General features: G+C 43.2%; 1 protein-coding gene across 1 annotated transcript; it reads right to left on the minus strand.

The window, feature by feature from the left end:
* Window positions 1–13,567: 13,567 nt before the first annotated feature.
* LOC109903509 (endothelin-2) lies at window positions 13,568–17,578 on the minus strand. The gene is made up of 4 exons (XM_020500275.2): window positions 17,361–17,578; window positions 16,019–16,295; window positions 15,291–15,395; window positions 13,568–15,050 (listed from the first exon to the last, which is right to left on the minus strand). The coding sequence occupies exons 1-4, from the start codon at window positions 17,425–17,427 to the stop codon at window positions 14,957–14,959; spliced, it is 543 nt and encodes a 180-aa protein (XP_020355864.1). The 5' UTR covers window positions 17,428–17,578; the 3' UTR covers window positions 13,568–14,956.
* Window positions 17,579–22,992: the final 5,414 nt, after the last annotated feature.

Raw genomic sequence — 22,992 nt, forward strand, 5'->3', positions numbered from 1 at the left:
GAATACCACGGGAGCAAACGGAAAACACGTCAGTCGCACATGGCGTCCCCTACCATCCCCCCTGCCCTGCCTTTCTAAAGTTAATAAAGCCAAGTTAATAAACAGACCACTGACCATTTCGAATCCCACCGTATCTTCTCTGCTGTGCAATCCGGTTTCTGAGCTGGTCACGGGTGCACCTCAGCCACGCTCAAGGTACTAAACGATATCATAACCGCCATCGATAAAAGACAGTACTGTGCAGCCGTCTTCATCGACCTGGCCAAGGCTTTCGACTATATCAATCGGCAGACTCAATAGCCTTTGTTTCTCAAATGACTGCCTAGCCTGGTTCACCAACTACTTCTCAGACAGAGTTCAGTGTGTCAAATCGGAGGGCCTGTTGTCCGGACCTCTGGCAGTCTCTATGGGGGTACCACAGGGTTCAATTCTTGGGCCGACTCTTTTCTCTGTATATCTCAACGATGTCGCTCTTGCTGCGGGTGATTCCCTGATCCACCTCTATGCAGACAACACCATTCTGTATACATCTGGCCCTTCTTTGGAAATTGTGTTAACTAACCTCCAGACGAGCTTCAATGTCATACAACACTCCTTCTGTGGCCTCCAACTGCTCTTAAACACTAGTAAAACCAAATGCACGCTTTTCAACCGTTCGCTGCCCACACCTGCCCGCCCGTAGCATCACTACTCTGGACAGTTCTGACTAAGCATGTGTGGACAACTACAAATACCTAGGTGTCTGGCTAGACTCTCCTTCCAGACTCATTAAACATCTCCAATCCAAAATCAAATCTAGAATTGGCTTACTATTTCGTAACAAAGCCTCCTTCACTCATGCCGCCCAACTTACCCTAGTAAAACTGACTATCCTACCGATCCTCGACTTCGGCGATGTCCTCTACAAAATAGCTTCCAATACTCTACTCAGCAAACTGGATGCAGTCTATCACAGTGCCATCCGTTTTGTTACCAACGCCCCTTATACCACCTACCATTGCAACCTGTATGCTCTAGTCGGCTGGCCCTTGCTACATATTCATCGCCAGACCCACTGGCTCCAGGTCATCTACTAGTCTATGCTAGGTAAAGCTCCGCCTTATCTCAGCTCACTGGTAACGATAACAGCACCCACCCGTAGCACGCGCTCCAGCAGGTATGTCTCACTGGTCATCCCCAAAGCCTACACCTAATTTGGCCTCCTTTCCTTCCAGTTCTCTGCTGCCATTGCCTGGAATGAATTGCCAAAATCGCTGAAGCTGGAGACTTACATTTCCCTCACTAACTTTAAACATCAGCTATCTGAGCAGCTAACCGATCGCTGCAGCTGTACATAGTCCATCTGTAAATAGCCCACCTAATCTACCTACCTCTGTTGCACACCAGTATCTCTACTTGCACATCATCATCTGCTCATCTATCACTCCAGTATTAATCTGCTAAATTGTAATTACTTCGCTACTATGGCCTATTTATTGCCTTACCTCTTCACATCATTTGCACACATTGGAGTGATATATGAGCAGACTTTCTTTTTTAATATTGTGTTATTTATTGACTGTACGCTTGTTTATTCCATGTGTAACTCTGTGTTGTTGTTTGTGTCACACTGCTTTGCTTTATCTTGGGCAGGTGGCAGTTATAAATGAGAACTTCTCAACTAGCTTACCTGGTTAAATAAAGGTGAAATATATATTTTTAAATATCATCAACAGTCCTAGTTACAACCTACAAGAAGGTGTACACTCCCCTACTTATTTGTAACCTTTATTTAACGAGGCAAGTCAGTTAAGAACAAATACTTATTTTCAATGACAGCCTTTCGGTTACTAGTACAACGCTCTAACCACTAGGCTACCTGCCATCCCATTTATTTGGACGGTGAAGCTAAAACGTTTCATTTGGCTCTATACTCCAGCATTCTCATATGAGGAGACAGTACATAATGTCACCTATTTTTTTGAGTATTTTCATACATATCTGTTTTATAGTTTATAAATGAAAGCACTTCATGTGTCTAGTCCCCTTATTTGAAAGATCATACCCCCAAAACACGCTAACCTCTCTCCTTTTACCAATAGCAGGGGTATGATATTTATGCCTCTGTAACTTTCTCACTCATCATTATTGACAATTCATTCAGGAGTATCCATAATCATGGTAGCATCCACATAGAAGTGTTCAGAAACATATTCTAGGTCTTATTTACTAAAAAAGTAACTCCAAAATGACACAATACAGTATTTACCAGTTATTTCTACTGGGCACAACATAATCTGAAACACAACCAAAACAAACTGCAAATGCATCAAACAAGTTTGTAGTCATATGCTTGAGGTAGTTGTGGTGTGTAAAATACTAAACTTTTGACTACTTTAATACACATATAACTGAATTTGTACAAATACTTATGACACTTTCAAATGGGGGGACTAGATACATGAAGTGCTTTCATTTATTAACAGTGATGTGTATGTGTAATTTATTCTACAATACTACTGTAAATACTACTAAGTAGTAACTACTTTATCTTTCAGTCTTTTTTTTGTACATGGGTCTTCACATCCATAAACAATGTAGTTGAATTTAGTCATGGTTGTCATCTGGAATTATGTGTGTCACCACAGTAAAGTGATTATATCACACATAAACTGGCATTGCTTCACAGATAGCAGTCAGTCAGGCCTCAGTTACATTTATTTTTGGCAAGAATGGAAAATCCCCATCATGCCAAGTTACAAGAACGAAACCTTCACCTTTTATGTAACAAAACCATCTCCTTTATCATTTCCTGTAGATCTTACTGTATTTTACCAGCACTAGAGGGATTCCCAGAAAGTTCTTATTCACATTTAGGGAATTGTTTAAAGGTATTATAACAGAATGTTGAATGCTTCTGAAACCAGCTTTAACTTCCAAAAACTTCTTACACATTTGTCATGATTTTTATAGCCAACTTGAGAAAGATAGCCCCAGACAATAACTTTAACACCGTTACAGACAAATGTTTCTTTATGAAGTCCAGGAATACTGATCATGTGAAGATAAATTACTCTGATGAAAGCAACAGGTAGGAGAAAGACCTGAATGTGTCCACTTCACAAAGCTCTTCAGAATGCCCCCTACCCAGCAAATTAAACAACATTTTGCAGATTGTGTGACTGTCGAACGTTTAGATTATTAATAATGCTGGACACATTCTGAGAATGCCTCTCTCTCTTGTGCTCCCCACCCCCCTCTCTCTCCCTCTACCTCTCTCTATCTCTCTTTCTTTCTTTCTCTCTCTCTCTCTTTCTTTCTTTCTTTCTTTCTTTCTTTCTTTCTTTCTCTCGCCTCTCTCTTTCTTTGTTTCTCCCCCTTCCTCTCTCTCTCTGTGGGGCACATACAGGAGCTAGGTTGCCCTCCTGCAGCCTTGAGAAGCTGATAACATTCTTAATAAGTAACTGAGTAAAGACCCCCAGCAGTCTGGAAGGAGATGGCCTGAGGCCTTACCTTGGTGGTGGTGACTGGGTAACATGGTTATTTAACTGTAACAGAAACAAGCTCTAGACCTGTGCAAAAGTAGTGATGTGCTTACATGTAGCCATGGCCATATTTAAGCATAGTATACAGTGACCATCTGTCTGTCTACTCAATATCAGCTATTCTCTGTCCTGGCTCCTCCTCTGATGCTAGGACAGTATCGTTCCTGCCCATCTTACAAAAACGTCTGAAATCCTAACTCTACAAATAGTCCTAAACAACACACATCATCACGGCCTTGCATTTTTCTTGGAGGGAGTTTCAATGTCCTCTATCGTTCTCCGAAGAGAGCAAACACCTGGTTCACTGTTTCACAGCCTTCCTCATTTTCTCTGAGATAAAGGGAGAGGAAATAACAAGTGTGAGGTTTGACAACTCTCCAGCCTTCAGCCTTCCAAAACATACATCAACGGCCCTAACTGACCTTGGACGGCAGTAAACACAAGTATGATGATTGCTACATTGTAAGCCACATACAGTACATTACCCAGAGTAGCCTGTCTAGTAGTAGTAGCCTTAACAGCAGTAGCCTAAAGAGCACATTTATATACACTACCATTCAAAAGTTTGGGGTCACTTATGTCCTCTTGCTCAGTTGTGCACCGGGGCCTCCCACTCCTCTTTGTATTCTGGTTAGAGACAGTTTGTGCTGTTCTGTGAAGGGAGTAGTACACAGGGTTGTACGAGATTTTCTTGACAATTTCTCGCATGGAATAGCCTTCATTTCTCAGAACAAGAATAGACTGATGTTTTTCTGAAGAAATTCCTTTGTTTCTGGCAATTTTGAGCCTGTAATCGAACCCACAAATGCTGATGCTCCAGATACTCAACTAGACTAAAGAAGGCCAGTTTTATTGCTTCTTTAATCAGTACAACAGTTTTAAGCTGTGCTAACATAGTTGCAAAAGGCTTTTCTAATGTTCAATTAGCCTTTTAAAATGATAAACTTGGATTAGCTAACACAACGTGCACCTGGAACACAGGAGGGATGGTTGCTGATAATGGGCCTCTATGCCTACGTATATATACCATAAAAAATCAGCCGTTTCCAGCTACAATTGTCATTTTACAACATTAACCATGTCTACACTGTGTATCTGAGCAGTTTGATGTTATTTTAAGGGACAAAAAAATGTGCTTTTCTTTAAAAAACAAGGACATTTCTAAGTGATCCCAAACTTTTGAATGGTAGTGTATGTATATATTTTCATTTTATTTAACCTTAATTTAACTAGGCAAGTCAGTTAAGAACAAATTCTTATTTACAATGACGGCCTACATCGGCCAAACCCGGACGACGCTGGGCCAATTGTGCGCCACCCTATGGCTGCCAGTTGTGATACAGCCTGGAATCTAACCAGGGTGTCTGTAGTGACGCCTCAAGCACTGAGATGAACGCGGCGCCACTCTAGCGCCTGCAATGCACACAACCTGCAGATACAGTACAGCATAACCATACACCCTAAATGTGTAGTCCTCATCCCAGGGATGTGTGTATGTATCCACTGTCCACCTGGACACAGGGGACGTGCTGGTCTACACAGTCCCCGTGGCGGGGTATGCAGGTACGGGTACAGGCCGTCCACCATCTCTCCAGCTTCCTGTGTCTGCAGTCTGCTGCTATCTCCTCTGGTGTGCTGGAGAGGACAGGAGATGGGCATCACTCACACATGTGAATGGGAAATTAAGATATCCATCTGTGGGTGTTCATCTGTGGCTATAGAGTGGAGGATAGTTGGTTGTTTACAGAGTGGCAGGTTGTTAACACTGTAGCACAGCATCGGACCATCCATCCGTCTCTCTCTCTCTGTCTCTCTCTGTCTCTCTCTCTCTCTGTCTCCCTCTCTCTGTCTGTCTGTCTCTCTCTCTGTCTCACTCTCTCTCTCTCTCTCTCTCTCTCTCTCTCTCTCTCTCTGTCTATCTCTGTCTCTCTCTCTCTGTCTCTCTCTCTCTCTGTCTCTCTCTATGTCTCTCTCTCTCTCTCTCTCTCTCTCTCTGTCTCTCTCTATGTCTCTCTCTCTCTCTCTCTCTCTCTCTCTCTTTGTCTCTCTCTATGTCTCTCTCTCTCTCTCTCTGTCTCCCTCTCTCTGTCTCTCTCTCTCTGTCTCTCTCTCTGTCTCTGTCTCTCTCTCTGTCTCTCTCTCTCTCTCTCTCTCACCGTGTGGATATCACCTCCATCAGGTGTACGTGTGCCGGGACATAGTACAGAAACACAGATGACTATCTAAACTATGAAGCAGAAATGCCATCCAGTACAGGCATGTCATCGACCGACAGTTTTTATAAAAAATAACACATTGAGTTTAGGTATCGTACAGATAAAGGAATGTTTGTTCTTAGTGGTCTGGGTTAGTGTAAACTTGAATTATAATGACTAATTTCATACTAGCAAGTTACAGAAGACATGCGATGGTTAAGAATGTAACAAAGACTTGGAAAAGAATAGAATGGCTAATGATGGCTCATCGTTTGACTTTGTGACTTTGTGAGTACGCGTAGAGGAATGCAATACAGTCCTCGTCACAAAAATGGCACCATGTTTGTTCTTTCTACCGTTCTGTTGTTGTTTACCACAGAGAGCTCTTCCATTCCGCCTACACGACAAGACATGCTGCGGGCTTTTATCCAATAAAACAACTTGACCTTAAACCTGATCCCTAACCCCTGTTTCCTTGTTGTGTTTCCTTGTTGCTCATCTCAGGTCCTCTCAGCCCAGACACATAGCTGAGTAGTATCAGGAGACAGCGTCTGGCTCAAACAGCCGTGATAGCCCTGTCAGAATGTCCCCCTCTGGTCCCTAACAGTCATCTCCACTAATGTCCCCGGGCTGAAACAAACCCAGGAAGTAAAGGAATGTTCTAGAACTACAGTCTGCAGTCTGGGTACTGCTGGACCTTATGGCTGGAGTTGAATAACAGCAAACATACAAACACTGAGACAAACCAACATGCACACAATCATAATCACAATCACCCTAACTCTCACAAACAAATGCCGACTCATACACTCACATACTGTATACTGTACATATACATACATACATACATACATACATACATACATGCACGCAAGCACGCACACACACACACACACACACACACACACACACACACACACACACACACACACACACACACACACACACACACACACACACACACACACACACACACACACACAATCAGACACATATGCACACATGCACACATACTGCATAGGCAAATAGAACAGACAAAAGCATGCATTCACACAGGTGAACCGTGGGTAAAATCACACAACACATCATTTTCTCACAATCGCATAAAGAAGGGAAAAAAACTAATAAGAGGGGCAGAAAAGAAAACAATACAGCAATGTTATGACAACCAAATGATTAACTGGGCCACATTCAGTCTCCATCCATATCAGCTGTGTATCAGTTCTCCTGGCAGCAGACATGCCCCGGTTTTTCCCTTGTTTTTCCCCTCCTGTTCTCTTCTGTTCTCTCCTGCGCTGTCGGGAATTTTCCCTGGAATGTAGGAAAAGCATCCTGTTTTGGTTTCTTATACTAAGTCAGCTATTTAACCACAGTTAGTAAAGCCTCACTGGGGGGCCTGTGGTATCTATAATGACGTCTGTTTGTAAATATGAAAGGAAGAGAGGAAAGGAGAGGAAGGAGGTGATTGGGTGAACTATGAATGCAGACCCAGGTGCAGAGTCAGAGAGTATTGTTTGTCCCAACGTAACCCTCTTTCCCTCACACAAACAACCTTAAGTGGACAGCAATGGAAGCTCTGACTGGTCTATTGTTCCGATCTAGAGTTCTGTAATGCAGCAAGGGTCTGAATGGTTTTCGGTTATCGGGATGTTTGCTCTACCGTACGGGCAAAATACAACCATATTTTCAACCTCTGCTTGACCCAGTCCACACGTCTCAAGGTGACCACCATCATTCCTGTTCCCACTAACTCTAAGGTTACCTGCCACAATGACTACCGCCCTGTAGCATGTTCTAGCTGTGTCTGAATTCTGGCTTAGGAAGACCACCAAAAATTCTGAAATTTTCATCCCAAACTACAACAATTTCAGACAAGATAGAACTGCCAAAGGGGGCGGTGTTGCAATCTACTGCAAAGATAGCCTGCAGAGTTCTGTCCCTGAAACACTTCAGCGAGCAGGCCTTTCTAATCGACCTGGCCGGGGTATCCTGGAAGGATATTGATCTCATCCCGTCAGTAGAGGATGCCTGGGTATTTTTTTTAAAATGCCTTCCTAACCATCTTAAATAAGCATGCCCCATTCAAGAAATGTAGAACCAGGAACAGATATAGCCCTTGGTTCTCCCAGACCTGACTGCCCTTAACCAACACAAAAACATCCTATGGCGTTCTGCATTAGCATCGAATATCCCCCGTGATATGCAGCTGTTCAGGGAAGCTAGAAACCATTATACACAGGCAGTTAGAAAAGCCAAGGCTAGCTTTTTCAAGCTGAAATTTGCTTCCTGCAACACTAACTCAAAAAGGTTCTGGGACACTGTAAAGTCCATGGAGAATAAGAACACCTCCTCCCAGCTGCCCACTGCACTGAAGATAGGAAACACTGTCACCACTGATAAATCCACCATCATTGAAAATTTCAATAAGCATTTTTCTACGGCTGGCCATGCTTTCGACCTGGCTACTCCTACCCCGGTCAACAGCACTGCACCCCCCACAACAACTCGCTCAAGCCTTCCCCATTTCTCCTTCTCCCAAATCCAGTCAGCTGATGTTCTGAAAGAGCTGCAAAATCTGGACACCTACAAGTCAGCCGGGCTAGACAATCTGGACCCTTTCTTTCTAAAATTATCTGCCGAAATTGTTGCCACCCCTATTACTAGCCTGTTCAACCTCTCTTTCATGTCGTCTGAGATTCCCAAAGATTGGAAAGCAGCTGCGGTCATCCCCCTCTTCAAAGGGGGGGACACTCTTGACCCAAACTGCTACAGACCTATATCTATCCTACCCTGCCTTTCTAAGGTCTTCGAAAGCCAAGTCAACAAACAGATTACCGACCATTTCGAATCTCACCATACCTTCTCTGCAATACAATCTGGTTTCAGAGCTGGTCATGGGTGCACCTCAGCCATGCTCAAGGTCCTAAACGATATCTTAACCGCCATCGATAAGAAACATTACTGTGCAGCCGTATTCATTGATCTGGCCAAGGCTTTCAATTCTGTCAATCACCACATCCTCATCGGCAGACTTGACAGCCTTGATTTCTCAAATGATTTCCTCACCCGGTTCACCAACTACTTCTCTGATAGAGTTCAGTGTATCAAATCGGAGGGTCTGCTGTCCGGACCTCTGGCAGTCTCTATGGGGGTGCCACAGGGTTCAATTCTTGGACTGACTCTCTTCTCTGTATACATCAATGATCGCTGCCTGCACTGGCCCGCCTGTCCAACATCACTACTCTGGATGGCTCTGACTTAGAATACGTGGACAACTACAAATACCTAGGTGTCTGGTTAGACTGTAAACTGTCCTTCCAGACCCACATCAAACATCTCCAATCCAAAGTTAAATCTAGAATTGGCTTCCTATTTCGCAACAAAGCATCCTTCAATCATGCTGCCAAACATACCCTTGTAAAACTGACCATCCTACCAATCCTCGACTTCGGCGATGTCATTTACAAAATAGCCTCCAATACCCTACTCAACAAATTGGATGCAATCTATCACAGTGCAATCCGTTTTGACACCAAAGCCCCATATACTACCCACCATTGTGACCTGTACGCTCTCGTTGGCTGGCCCTCGCTTCATACTCGTCGCCAAACCCACTGGCTCCATGTCATCTACAAGACCCTGCTAGGTAAAGTCCCCCCTTATCTCAGCTCGCTGGTCACCATAGCATCTCCCACCTGTAGCACACGCTCCAGCAGGTATATCTCTCTAGTCACCCCCAAAACCAATTCTTTCTTTGGCCACCTCTCCTTCCAGTTCTCTGCTGCCAATGACTGGAACGAATTACAAAAATCTCTGAAACTGGAAATCTCCCTCACTAGCTTTAAGCACCAACTGTCAGAGCAGCTCACATATTACTGCACCTGTACATAGCCCACCTATACTTTAGCCCAAACAACTACCTATTTCCCTATTGTATTTATTTATTTATTTATTTTGCTCCTTTGCACCCCATTATTTTTTGCACCCCACTACTTTGCACATTCTTCCACTGCAAATCTACCATTCCAGTGTTTTACTTGCTATATTGTATTTACTTTGCCAACATGGCCTTTTTTTGCCTTTACCTCCCTTATCTCACCTCATTTGCTCACATTGTATATAGACTTGTTTATACTGTATTATTGACTGTATGTTTGTTTTACTCCTTGTGTAACTCTGTGACGTTGTATGTGTCGAACTGCTTTGCTTGTAAATGAGAACTTGTTCTCAACTTGCCTACCTGGTTAAATAAAGGTGAAATAAATAAATAAATAAAAAGTAGCACTCACATCTGTATTAATGAGGTGCTTTGAATACTGATTATGGCACACATCAACTCCATCATCCCAGACACCCAGACACCCTAGAACCACTCAAATTTGCATACCACACCAACAGATCCATAGACAACGCAGTCTCAATTGCACTGCACACTGCCGTCACCCACCTAGATAAGAGGATACCTATGTTAAAATGCTGTCAATTGACTACAGATCAGCGTTCCACACCATAGTCCCCTCTGTAACTGGATCCTTGATTTCCTTACGAGCCGACCCCAGGTGGTGAGGGTAGGTAACATCACCTCCACCACTCTGACCCTCAACACGGGGGCGCCACAGGGGTGTGTGCCTAGTCCACTCCTGTACTCCCTATTCATCCACATCTGTGTGGCAGGGTGGTGCCAGGACAACAACCTCTCCCTCAACGTCAGTAAGACTAAGGAGCTGATCGTGGACTACAGGCAATGTGGGGGGGGGGTGCTCTCCCTCCACCTTGATGGAGCTGCAGTGGAGCGGGTCGAGAGATTCAAGCTTCAAGTTCTTTGGGGTCCAAACTTAAAATGGTCCACACATACACAAAGTCGCACAGAAGGCAACAGGGCCTCCTCCCCCTCAGGAGGTTGAAAACATCTGACATGGGCCCTCAAATCCTCAAAATGTTCTACAGTTGCACCATTGAGAGCATCTTGACTGGCTGCATCACTGCTTGGTATGGAAACTGCACTGCCCTCGATCGCATTACGCTACAGAGAGTGGTTTGGACAACCGGGATCCCGGGACTGTCCCGTGACTATTCTTCCCATTTCCCGGGAAGTTACAGCATTTTCCCCCAATGTAGCACTAATGCAACTCCACAAAATACACAACATCTGTAGCAGCAGATTGACCAAAATTAAAATAGCACGTTATCCATTCAGGTTGTGGCATGGAATCGTTGAGCCCAACTTATTTACTTCACACAAAGTCGTCATAAATTTGCAATAAAAATAGAAGGCTATATTGATTTAATATAGTGTTGAGAAGCGGCAATGGAGTGAGGAGATGAGGAAACAGCCTTTGGACCTAGAAAAAGCGCAGAGAGAGAAAAACTCACCTTAGTTATGATCACCCGAATGATGATAATATTGGAATGAAGAAGGCTAATGCAATTGAAGGCATGTATCAAATTCTTGCTTATACTGAAACTTATATACAACCATTATACTAATTTCAAGCAATAGTCGTGTGTGGTCACCTAGATGATCATTTCAGCACTGTTTTGATTGGGACAGCGCTTTGAGCTTTAAGGTTAAGCGTCAGGGTCTCCTGTAGATAAATCAATCAATGTCAGATCTTTGTTTTCACTGAATCTCCTTTGGATATTTGGTAACAATTAGGCTGGGGAATTTTTAGCTAAATTGAGGCGAGTGCTAATGATCATCTGTATTCTAGTTTACTCATATATAAGCTGATCAGAACATTTTCCTTGCATGTTATACGAGTGGACTTCGCTCTTCACTCGCTTAGTGGCCTGTCCTACTCCCAACCAAAAGCCTGTGACATGTCTGATAATCAATCAAAGTGATTTTGTTTTGTTTCACTGTCTGTATATTTGGTTAATTGATCTCTGGCTGGAGAAGTGGTAGATAATTTAATAATTTGCTCATCTATCACTAATCAGAAACATTTAGCATGCAATAATGTAGCCTAAATCAAGTGTATTATCTATCTATTGACTCAAGTAGTAGTAGCCTTATATAGTGCCTAGGCTATTTTCCTATCATCCCAATTCCACTGAAACCCCAAATCCTGACTCCTGTCTCGCAGGAAAATTCCTAACTTAATTCTGTAATCCATAGGTTGCATTATCAAAGCACGTCTCTCCTATGCATGTCAAAATACCGCTAGAATATTTCACTGTGCTGCCTCGTATTGCTGCCCCTATGAGAGCTTCCGTAGAGAATGTGTGATCAACAAACGGTATGAGAGTGGATAAACCTATGGATATTTTTCTAAACTGAGTTTCTCCCCATTAAGATACTGTACCTTGATATTTAAGCAATTTCTGCTCTTCATCTCCCCGATGGCCATGAACTGATCTGCTATCTGTGTAGTCAACTCGATTTTGCCAAATAGGAGATATTCTGTCATTCGTTGGAGGTTATCTAGCAAGCTTAGCAACTCATTGGAAGTTTGTTTGACTGCCGTTAAAACGTTTGTATGATTCGACAACGCTATAACCTAGTTGGGGTATGAAATGCGCTGCTGAAATACGCTGAATTAATTGAGGAACATGTTAACACAGAATTGATGAACTGCCTGTTTGGCAATTGAAAATAATGTCATTGGCGATCAAAAACTATCATTCTTATTTTGGGAGAACCCTGAGTGACCACATCTCGGTTTAAGACGATTGTAATGGGCACTTCCGATGTTTGCACTATTTCCAGGGACTCTTGGCATAAATATTAATTATTCCTGGTATTGAAATCTGGTAGATTTGGGGGGAAATATTAATACCACAATACATTTTGGCTCCCGAGTGGTGCAGCAGTCTAAGGCACTGCATCTGTGCTAGAGGCATCACTACAGACCCTGGTTCGATCCTGGGCTGTATCACAACCGGCCGTGATTGGGAGACCCATAGGGCGGCACACAATTGGCCCAGCATCGTCCGGGTTAGGGTTTGATCAGGGTAGTCCATCATTGTAAATAAGAATTTGTTCTTAACTGACTTGTTTTGTTAAATAAAGGTTAAATAAAACCATTTAAATCACTGGGGCCGAGCTCCCTGCAACCCGAGACAAAGACTGTTCTTTCTGCTTCAGGACTGCAAGCAGTAAGGAGCAACAAGTCTGACATCAACAGGCTCCTGAACATCTTCCATCCCCAAGCCATAAGACTGCTAAATGTCTACATTGACTATCTGCATTGACCCTTCTATTTATTTATGTAATTTTCTTGCACCTATTCTATGCACACTCTATACACTCACTCACTCACTCAGCTTTGTTTTTGTGACATTTCAGGACTTTTAGGAGGGTAAAAATGTTGACCACTAAAAATCCTATTTTCCCCAAACCTATCCCTACCCCTAAACCTAACCCCTAAAAAACCCTAACCCTTAACCAAAGTTCTTGTTTTCCTACCTTTTCAGGACATTTTGGTTAAATGTTAGGACTTTGGGGTCCTGATAATGTAGGAAGACAAGTACAGGCACACATACACACCACACACACTCCCATACAATCATCATATACACCGCTGTTGCTCTGTTTATCATACTGTATATCCAGATGCCTAGTCAACTTCCCCCAATACCACTCCTATCCCTGAACATTGTAAATATGGTATTGGCACTGACCCTGGAACTGACCATGTATATAACTTATTTACTTTCTCATGTTATTTCTATTTCTCGTGTGTTTTTGTTCTTCTTTACTTTTTTTAATAGTACTACTGATATTGACTACTGCATTTCTGGGAACGAGCTTGCAAGAAAGGCCTTTCACTGTACTTGTGCACTTGACAATGCAACTTGAAACAAGGATCAATTGTCATTTTGAAATAATCAAACAAAGCAACAGCATTCATTTTAGTATTTATTTCCTCACATATTAAAAGTGATAAACTCACACAACACAAATATATAAATATACCCCACAAATAAGTTAAATAAATAATTTCAGAGTTTTGTACGTGTACAGTAGATAATATGAATAGCTTGGAATAGAACAATTCATGGGTAAACATTTCCTATGGTGTCCTTGACTGCTAAATAGACTATTGAGGGTGAATTGTCCTTCTTAGGGATAACAACAGTTCATAAAACATAAGCACAGTCCAGCATTTTGATACACAAGTTTCGAAACAACACACAAACAAATAAATAAATAATAATATCATAAATATACGGCATTGTGCTATTGGACTTCAACATCAGTGGAAGACTTGTTTTTTGATGTAGTGTTTACAGTAAATGCCTTGTGGTCAGACAGTGGCTGGAGTTCAGTTATCAGCCCAACCCATCTAAAGCCTACTGGACATAAAAACACATTCCTTTGTAGGCATTAGAACAAAAGTGCAGTGTCATAATTTCCTAATGGGTAATGACATTGACATTTAATGGACATTTGTTGGAAGCAGAAAAACAATCACTGCATAGTTGGCAAGGAGCAGACCTATTGAAACCTGCTGCCTTCACTCTGTCTACAATCAAAACAATCAACAGTGGCTACAGTATGCAATAAATACTTCCGCCATCACAATAGACCTGCTTTTATCTGCTGCTACAGGAAGGCTGTGTATATAGTAATTCCCTGTCCCTTAAAGTCATGTCCTTCATGTGTCAAATGTATTTCAAGTAATTTTAAAGCATGCACGGCAATCACTATAAACTGGCAATTAATCTCTGATACAGAGGATTCTTTTTTGATTTTTATTCTATGATATAGTAGATGTCGTGTGACAGGTAAAGTAAGGATCAAAATCCAAATGACAATAGTGGTCAATATTTTCAAGGCACTAATGAAGTAAGCCTGTAAAGTAAACATAGGCAAACATCACTCCAGAATGCCTTGGCTTGCATCCACCCATTTCATGTGCTCAGACACAGAAAGTGTATTTATGTTTAGAACATGATGACAACCCCTGCCCAGCAAACAGTCAGTAACCATTCTAGTCCAGACTGTCACAGTTCACAGAGGACACACTTAAACCTCCCTAGTCTTCTAAGCCAGACTCTTAGCTAGATTAGTCCAAGACTCATATCCAGATAATGTCCATATCCAGTCCACTGTGTGGTATACAACAATCAGCAGGCAGCCATTGGGAAGTGTTCCATCTTTGCCCTCTTCTCAGGGCCTCTGCTCTCAGGACCTCTCTGTCTTCCCGGGGGAGGACTCCCTAGACTCCTCCAGGAGGTCTTTGTTCGAATGCTCTGGAGCTATTCAAGCTCCTCTTCTTCCCTCCTCCTCATCTACCCGATGCTCAGTCTGTTGACTCTGGAGGCATTCTTCTTCCTGGAGGGAGAACCTTTCTCTATGGCAGCCATGTTGGATCGAAACATGTTTCTGTAAAGAACAAAGAGAGAAACATCAGGCTAAGATAAAGATTCCATGTTGTCTTTTCAATAACACAAAAACACTTGCTGAATGTTCGTGGGATCGCTCTATGGGCCAATACTCCTGGCCTGAAAGACATCCTCAATGGAGAAACTCTATTGGACATGCTTTTTAGTCCAGCAATAAGATTAACCTAGGTCTGAGAAACTGATCCTAAGAGGTTGTTATTGTATCTTGTTTTTCTCTTACCTGAGAGAGGTCAGTAGGTCGTTGCTGGTTGTGTCTGGACTGCTAACAGTCTGGTCCAGGGTCTGGTCTGAGTGGCCTACCACTATGAACCTGGGGTTCTCTGAGCTGCAGACAAAAAGAATAACCATGTCAAAATGAAAGCAAACCAAGATAACATTATTTAGACTACTCCTTAAGGGCATGAGACTGGATTCTGTACTACGTAATTCTACAATGCTAGCGGTGACAGACGGTTGGCTATGGATTTCAATCCAGTAATGTCAGTACTGCATGCCCTACTGCCTGTTCTCAATTACTTTTCACAGAGCAGGATAAAACCTTGTCGAGATACACAGGCTAATCCTCAACCTTGGTATGTCATAACAGCAATAACTGTGGCAATACAACAGACATACCCGCTGGTAAAACATTCCAAACATAGTGTCATGACTAATGGACTTGTCTGTAAAGGGGCTCTAAGCCTCCAGAACATGCAGACCCTTCCCCCATCCTCCCTTCTCCCCCATCGCTAGTTACACAACTAAAGACAATACGCCTCCTCCCTGCATCTCATCCACAAGCAGCCCTGATACATCCTGATACAGGCTGGTCAGAAACGACTGACCGACACAGATAGTCACTGGCTTGATACAATCTGGTATCTAGCAGGGAGGTAGGGAGGGGAAGGAATAGGGGAGGATGAGGGTGGGAAGGGGGTAGAAGTTCCTTGTCTCTGAAGGTGAGCTCACCTGTTGTGGCAGAATCCGGAGCAGGTCTTGTCGGCTGGGTGGGCACATTCACATCGCCCGGTGGAGCGGCGACGTCGGGACAGGGGACTGCCAATACCATAGGGGATGACCTTATTGGGAGTGTTGACCCAAATGATGTCCAGGTGACAGAAGTAGATGCATTCATTGTCCAGCCAGTTACTGCAGGAGCATCGTTTAACCCTGGTGTGGTGTGGGATCTTCTGGGACGGGGATTGGGCAGGGAGCTCAGGCTGGCTGGAGACAGGGAGCCCAAAACCTATAGAAACAGAAATGATCATTGGTTAAGAGCCTGGTTATAACTCAGCAGAATCACCAGATGGCTGTGCAATTTGGCAATCAGCACCGAGCAAATACACAGTAACCACATCCTAATCAAAATCTCTTTTCACTGATAGAGAAAAGTACATGTAGACTAACTGCCATCCCGTTCTCCTATGCATCAGGTCTTGTCAAACACATTTGGACTTTGACTTATAACTAATATGTTATGAAATGTTATCCAAGCCAAACAAAGACTGAGTTGTTTTCAGTCAAATGAAGTGATAGGAGTTGAACCGTGCCAATATAATCTGTATCTTATCATTGAGAGTGTGATTACAGCCTAGCAGGGTCTGTCTTTGTATTATATCTCTGTAAGGGGAACTGTGTGAGCAGGTCAAAGAGTCTGGCATCAGGCTGCGTGTGCCATGCAGAAACTTTACAGCATTGCCATTAGCCACCCACCTCTCAGTACACCTGCCAGAGCAGGGATTAACTGAGCTGTCATTCTGAGAGGGAAACGAAGTAATAACAATACTACGAATACATGGTGCAGCAGGAGTTTTAGCATCAGGGTGGGAGGTGGCCTAGAGGTTAGTGCATTGAGCCAGTAACTAAAAGGTTGCAGGTTCGAATACTTGAGCCGACAAGGTGAAATATCTGTCGATGTGCCCTTGAGCAAGGCACTTAACCCTAATTTGCTCCAGTGGTGCCATACTATTATGGCTGACCCTGTAAAACAACACATTTCACTGCACCTATCCGGTGTGACAATAAAACATATTTTGTCATTCTGGGTTGTATCATGTTATTCTGGATCTCTCAGCCCCACCACCTCACCCAACCCTGACATCTCAACTGAACTCTGACCCCTCACGCTCCATTTAATAGCCTCATGAAAATAATGTAATGCTTGCATAATAAAACGTATACACACTGTCAGTCATTTTTATGACTAAAGAATACACATCCGCATTGTAATGTACCACCCGTAGTCCTTCTAATAGGTTTTCAACAAAGTGATATAAATGTTTAATAGAAAGTTATAGATAAGACAGCTTACCCCCCTGCAGGAGCACACAGAGTGTGATGATGGTGAGAGCCAGGATGGAGTTCAGTGATAGAGCCATAGTTATTCTCTGGTAGAGTATCTCTGAAGACACAGGATGCAATAATATCCAAGATTCCACAAAACAGTAGAGTACACACACTGGTAGAGTTAACAGTAATAGTAGCTACAGCTTTACAGTCCTGAGTGATGCCAATAAAGAGCGAGAGAGAGGCAACAGGTGCTTTGTGCTGCAGTGTCCCCTGGCCCCGCTACTTATACCCATCACTTTGTGATGTCACCTAACCACGCCTACTGCCCATGTTGTTACACAATGATCACCGTTCAGCAACTGCCTGCCTGCCTCTCACTCTTGACACATTCCAGGCAACAGGAAGAGAGACGGAAAAGCAATGAACTGCTATTGGGTAGTTGTTTTAACCTTTATGGAGTATGGAGGTCATTGTCATTGACAGAGACAGAGACAGGAAATCACCAGAAAAGGCATGGAATCTGGGAATGCTTTGGATTTTTCCAAACATAAGGCAGGCAAGAGAGGGAAACCTGTAGGCGGAGTGAAGACCTGGTGTCATCAGTAAAAGGAAAGGCTGTAAAGATAGTGTCTGATGATGGGGATGATTTTGCATGCTGCCACTACAGGTCCTCAGGGCTGGTGATGTTCACAGCAGAGGGAGCAGCCCCCATGGAACAGAGAGGTCATAGCCAGACGCATCCGGGAAGACCCCTCTGACACACGCTATCTGTGTCGTCAATTTGACACACGTGTGACATGACCCCTGATACAGAGATAATGTAGAACACGCCACATGACCCCCATGGGGCCCACACAAGCACACACACACACACACACACACACACACACACACACACACACACACACACACACACACACACACACACACACACACACACACACACACACACACACACACACACACACACACACACACACACACACACACACACACACACACACACACAGACATACACTCTTCCGCCCATTTGCATGGTCAATCACGCAGTCCTTCCACTCTCACAAGAGAGCTGTAGAGTGGAGTATCAATCTAGATAGACAAAATACTAGTAAAGTCATGCAAATCGTCCTGGGTATTCCTGTTCCGATCAGTCGTGAAGGAAGACTATGTGATTCAGTGGTAAATTCCAGCAACACATGATCAGGCAGTGGAAGTGAAAGCACTACGTGTATCAGATAAAGGAGTACCAACAGATAATGCATGTAAATCCATAGTTTAATGGATTACTGCTATGAATACTGTTGATTAGAGTGGAATATAGGTATGTTCATTCATCCACAAAGTAAAACATTATGTTGTGAGGTTCAGAGGGGTAGGCTATGTGATGTCATACTCCAATGCTATACTCTTAAGCTAAGCATTTTACAAAGTGTTGTTGAGTACAGAAAATAGCATCAGCTGCAACAAGTTCACCTGTGGTCAGTGACATTTGGATACGGACAACGCCTCTATTACCCATAAGTAGCATTTGGATATTGAAACCTCCTATCTCTGTTACCCACGCAGCCAAATGTTGAAACTATTCCCTGCAGAATGTCAACAGCACTTCGGGCACAGTAATCACAGTGTTTTATATACTAGTGTTTTTTACTGTAAATTCCCCATATGTTCAATGTGGAAAAGCATGCAATGCAGTATGCTGCTGTTTGGCCAGACATGATATAGCTATACCATCAAAGGCAAGCTAAAGGTGCACTCCTCAACCTCAACTCAGAAAACAACATTCTTCAATAAGGGAAAAACACTTTGTAGGAACATGCAGTCTTTGTAAGGGGGAGGGGGACCATGGAGGAAAGTGATGTCACAATGGACAAAACAATGGCATTTCAGAAACAATTTGTTCCATTAGGAAAAAAATGTTGTCCAAAGCAAATATTTGTCCAACATTGCATGGACTGGCGAGGTGGAACCGGTCTGGAGAAAGACCCCCCACCCTTCCATCTCCACAAACCGCGCTCTCCCTTGTTCTTTCTAGACAACACGAGGGGGGGACGCAGTCACAGTGTAAAAATGTGGCCTTATCCATTTCCACTTCCGACCTGTGAGACAGAGAGGGAGGGAGAGAGAGAGAGAGAGAGAGAGAGAGAGAGAGAGAGAGAGAGAGACAGAGACAGAGACAGAGACAGAGAGAGAGAGAGAGAGAGAGAGAGAGAGAGAGAGAGAGAGAGAGAGAGAGAGACAGAGACAGAGACAGAGAGAGAGAGAGAGAGAGAGAGAGAGAGAGAGAGAGAGAGAGAGGAATGCAGGGCGGGGAGATGACAAACAGAGAGCGGATTCCTTGGAATACCTTAAAGCAGAAAGAATGTGTTAATCAGCTGACCTTTGAAATTCTGATGATGGCACAATCATCATCACCTCCCTTCATTAAAACAGGTCACAGACATAGAGACAGACAAAGAGAAAGAGCGAGTCGATGACAAAACTAAGTGACTAAACAAAGTGGAATAATCCAACAGACATGGGTAGACATCGGTGGGCAGTCACTATCTTTGACACTTATTTTACTCATAAAACGAGACGTCTGCATTTGAGTGCAACAAATCAGTCAATACCATACAGTATCTGAGTATCTGCACAATTACTAATCTGTCTGCACCCAATAAAAACCCCTTGATATTATTTGCATGAAGGAAACCACAGACAGGGTAGCATAGACAAGCATACTGAATGATAACAGCATGTAGACTCGAGTTAAATAATGTCTCAAATGAAAGATAGGAAATATTCCATTGCAATATTAACTGAGCAATGTCATGGTCAGTTTGGAATGTTAGATTGTGGGAGGACTGTGGCTTACTTGATGATATCACCAGGCCAGATATTAGCATTGTGTCGTACTTTTCTGAGAGAGATAATGATTGCTATAAAACAAGAACAAAAGACATCAGTTTCTATATTCTAAGGGCCAGAGGTGTTTGGGGGGGGGGGAAGGGGGAACAATTAAAACACACACCTGCCTGTTCCTGTCAATTCCATTGGTATGAGTGTGTAGAGATGACACAGGGTAAAGAATGTAAACATGTCTTTTAATGTGGGCCCAACACCACTTTATGAGTGGGGGTTGGGAGTGTAACCATGATGGCTGAATCTTGAAACCATAGCAACGCCTGTATCAAGCCTGTATCAACATTAGAAACCAACTCTGACCATAATAACCAACACATCCGCTGGAACATCACATCACATACCTCTCTGTGAATTACTACACTTCAAAGAAAGAAAACAATAACAGCTTCTGACTCAAAGTTTCGGATCAACACCCACCTCCAAAAATAATTGATGGTGTTTCTATGGTGATATGTGATTCAGGGGCACCTGCTAGGAATCATGTCTGCCTAGGAGCAATCCAGTGATGGTGTCCTTATCACTCCAAAGGCACTGTAAATACACTGAACAAAATTATAAATGAAACATGCGACAATTTCAAAGATTTTACTGAGTTACAGTTCAAATAAGTAAATCAGTCAATTGAAAGAAATTGACTAGGCCCTGATCTATATTCACATGACTGGGAATACAGATATGCATCTGTTGGTCACAGATACCTTTAAAAAAAGGTAGGGGTGTGGATCAGAAAAACAGTCAATATTTGGTGTGACCACCATTTGCCTCATGCAGCGTGACACATCTCCTTCGCATAGTGTTGATCAGGCTGTTGATTGTGGCCTGTGGAATGTTGTCCCACCCCTCTTAAATGGAGGTGTGAAGTTCCGGGATATTAGCGGGAACTGGAACACACTGTCATACAAGTTGATCCAGAGCATCCCAAACATGCTCAACGGGTAACATGTCAGGTGAGTATGCAGTCCACTGAAGAACTGGGACATTTTCAGCTTCCATGACTTGTGTACACATCCTTGCGACATGGGTCCGTACATTATAATGCTGAAACATAAGGTGATGACAATGGGCCTCAGAATCTCATAACGGTATCTCTGTGCATTCAAATTGCAATCGATAAAATGCAATTGTGTTGTCTGTAGCTAATGCCTGCCAATACCATAACCCCACCGCCACCATGGGACACTCTGTTCACAACGCTCACCCACACGACACCATGCCATCTGCCATTTGCCCTGTACAGTTGAAACCGGGATTAATCCGTGAATAGCACACTTCTCTAGCATGCCTGTGTCCATCGAAGGTTAACATTTGCCCACTGACGTCGGTTACGACACCGGTGTGAAATGGCTAGCTAGTTAGCGGTGTGCAAGCTAATAGTGTTTCAATCGGTGACATCACTCGCTCTGAGACCTTGAAGTAGTTGTTTCCCTTGGATGGCTTTTGTGGAGCGATGGGTAACGATGCTTCGTGGGAGGCAGTTGTTGATGTGTGCAGAGGGTCCCTGGTTCAGGGCGAGGAGAGGGACGGAAGCTATACTGTTACACCAGCACAAGGTGCACCTGTGTCATGATCATGCTGTCTTGATATGCCACACCTGTCAGGTGGAGGGATTATCTTGATAAAGGAGATATGCTCACTAACAGGGATGTAAACAAATTTGGGCAAGAAATCTGAGAGAAATAAGCTTTGTGTGCGTATGGACATTTTCTTTCATATTTTATTTCAGCTCATAAAACTTGGGACCAACACTTGACATTTACATTATATGGGAATGTGTAACTAACTTCTATCTCTAGCCAGCCAGATGACTGTATTGGTACAACCAGGTTCACTGCTATTCACGAAACCTCATCAAAAGATTATATTTACAGGCGGAATGGTTAGTATGGATGTTGGAGCAGGGCCAATGCCTCACTCAACATACTCATTGACGTAAGGAATATCATGGCCAAGAACGAGCACTTGAATCTTCCATGTTATATCTGGTAGCTGAGATATTCCATTATTTCATTTCAACATGTTCTCATCAGAATGTTACACTACTGCAATTACCAATAATACATTACGTTGGGAAAATATAGATTCAAATGCAACCATGGCTGAAATAATTGGAAATGTATAATTATGCTTTATGTCAATTTCTGGGTGAAAATACAGTAGGGACGGATGGCCAATTTCTTAAATAGATGATGTCATTGTTTCCAGCAAACCGCAGTCTTGAGCATCGGTCTCCAGTGGCTTGATGCTAGGGACATCTAGTGGCCGACAAAGACATTGTCCTCATAGTGAGACAAAGAAACAGCCTGAACTGCTGCAGCTACTCCAGAGTAGATACTGTAGATGCACCATACCAAATCAACCCATATAAATAACCCCTATGCACCCTATACAATACTGTAGATCTGAGAGAAGTAGATTGGTGTCAGCAATATGGCAACAATTCCACCTGGCCGGTGGTGCTATTACTATGTTATATGTATATAATCCTCTCAGATCTCCACAAGGGGGTAGGGGATAATTGTAGTTGAGCCACTATCCCAAGTCCACACCATAGCCCCTGAGAGAAATGGATAGGGCCAAGCAATATGGCGAATGTTCCACTTTGCCTGTCATATAAGGTGGCACTATTACCATATTGGTTAGGTCTCACGTCCTATAGCTAACTAAGAGGTAAAGGCTACAGGGGTCTGTTTGGGATAGAGCGATAGAATACTCAGTGGGTGACAACATTTGGAGGGTGGCAGATA

Source organism: Oncorhynchus kisutch, linkage group LG14 (assembly GCF_002021735.2).
Source record: "Oncorhynchus kisutch isolate 150728-3 linkage group LG14, Okis_V2, whole genome shotgun sequence".
Lineage (NCBI taxonomy): Eukaryota > Metazoa > Chordata > Actinopteri > Salmoniformes > Salmonidae > Oncorhynchus > Oncorhynchus kisutch.

Bases quoted from the DNA above. Each gene is read 5' to 3' on its own strand.
- LOC109903509 (XM_020500275.2), bottom strand. From the start codon at position 17,427: ATGGCTCTATCACTGAACTCCATCCTGGCTCTCACCATCATCACACTC. The intron at 16,296-17,360 runs GTAAGCTGTCTT...CTGTTTCTATAG, and splicing joins CTGTGTGCTCCTGCAGGGGG to GTTTTGGGCTCCCTGTCTCC. The intron at 15,396-16,018 runs GTGAGCTCACCT...TTTTGTCTGCAG, and splicing joins TCCGGATTCTGCCACAACAG to CTCAGAGAACCCCAGGTTCA.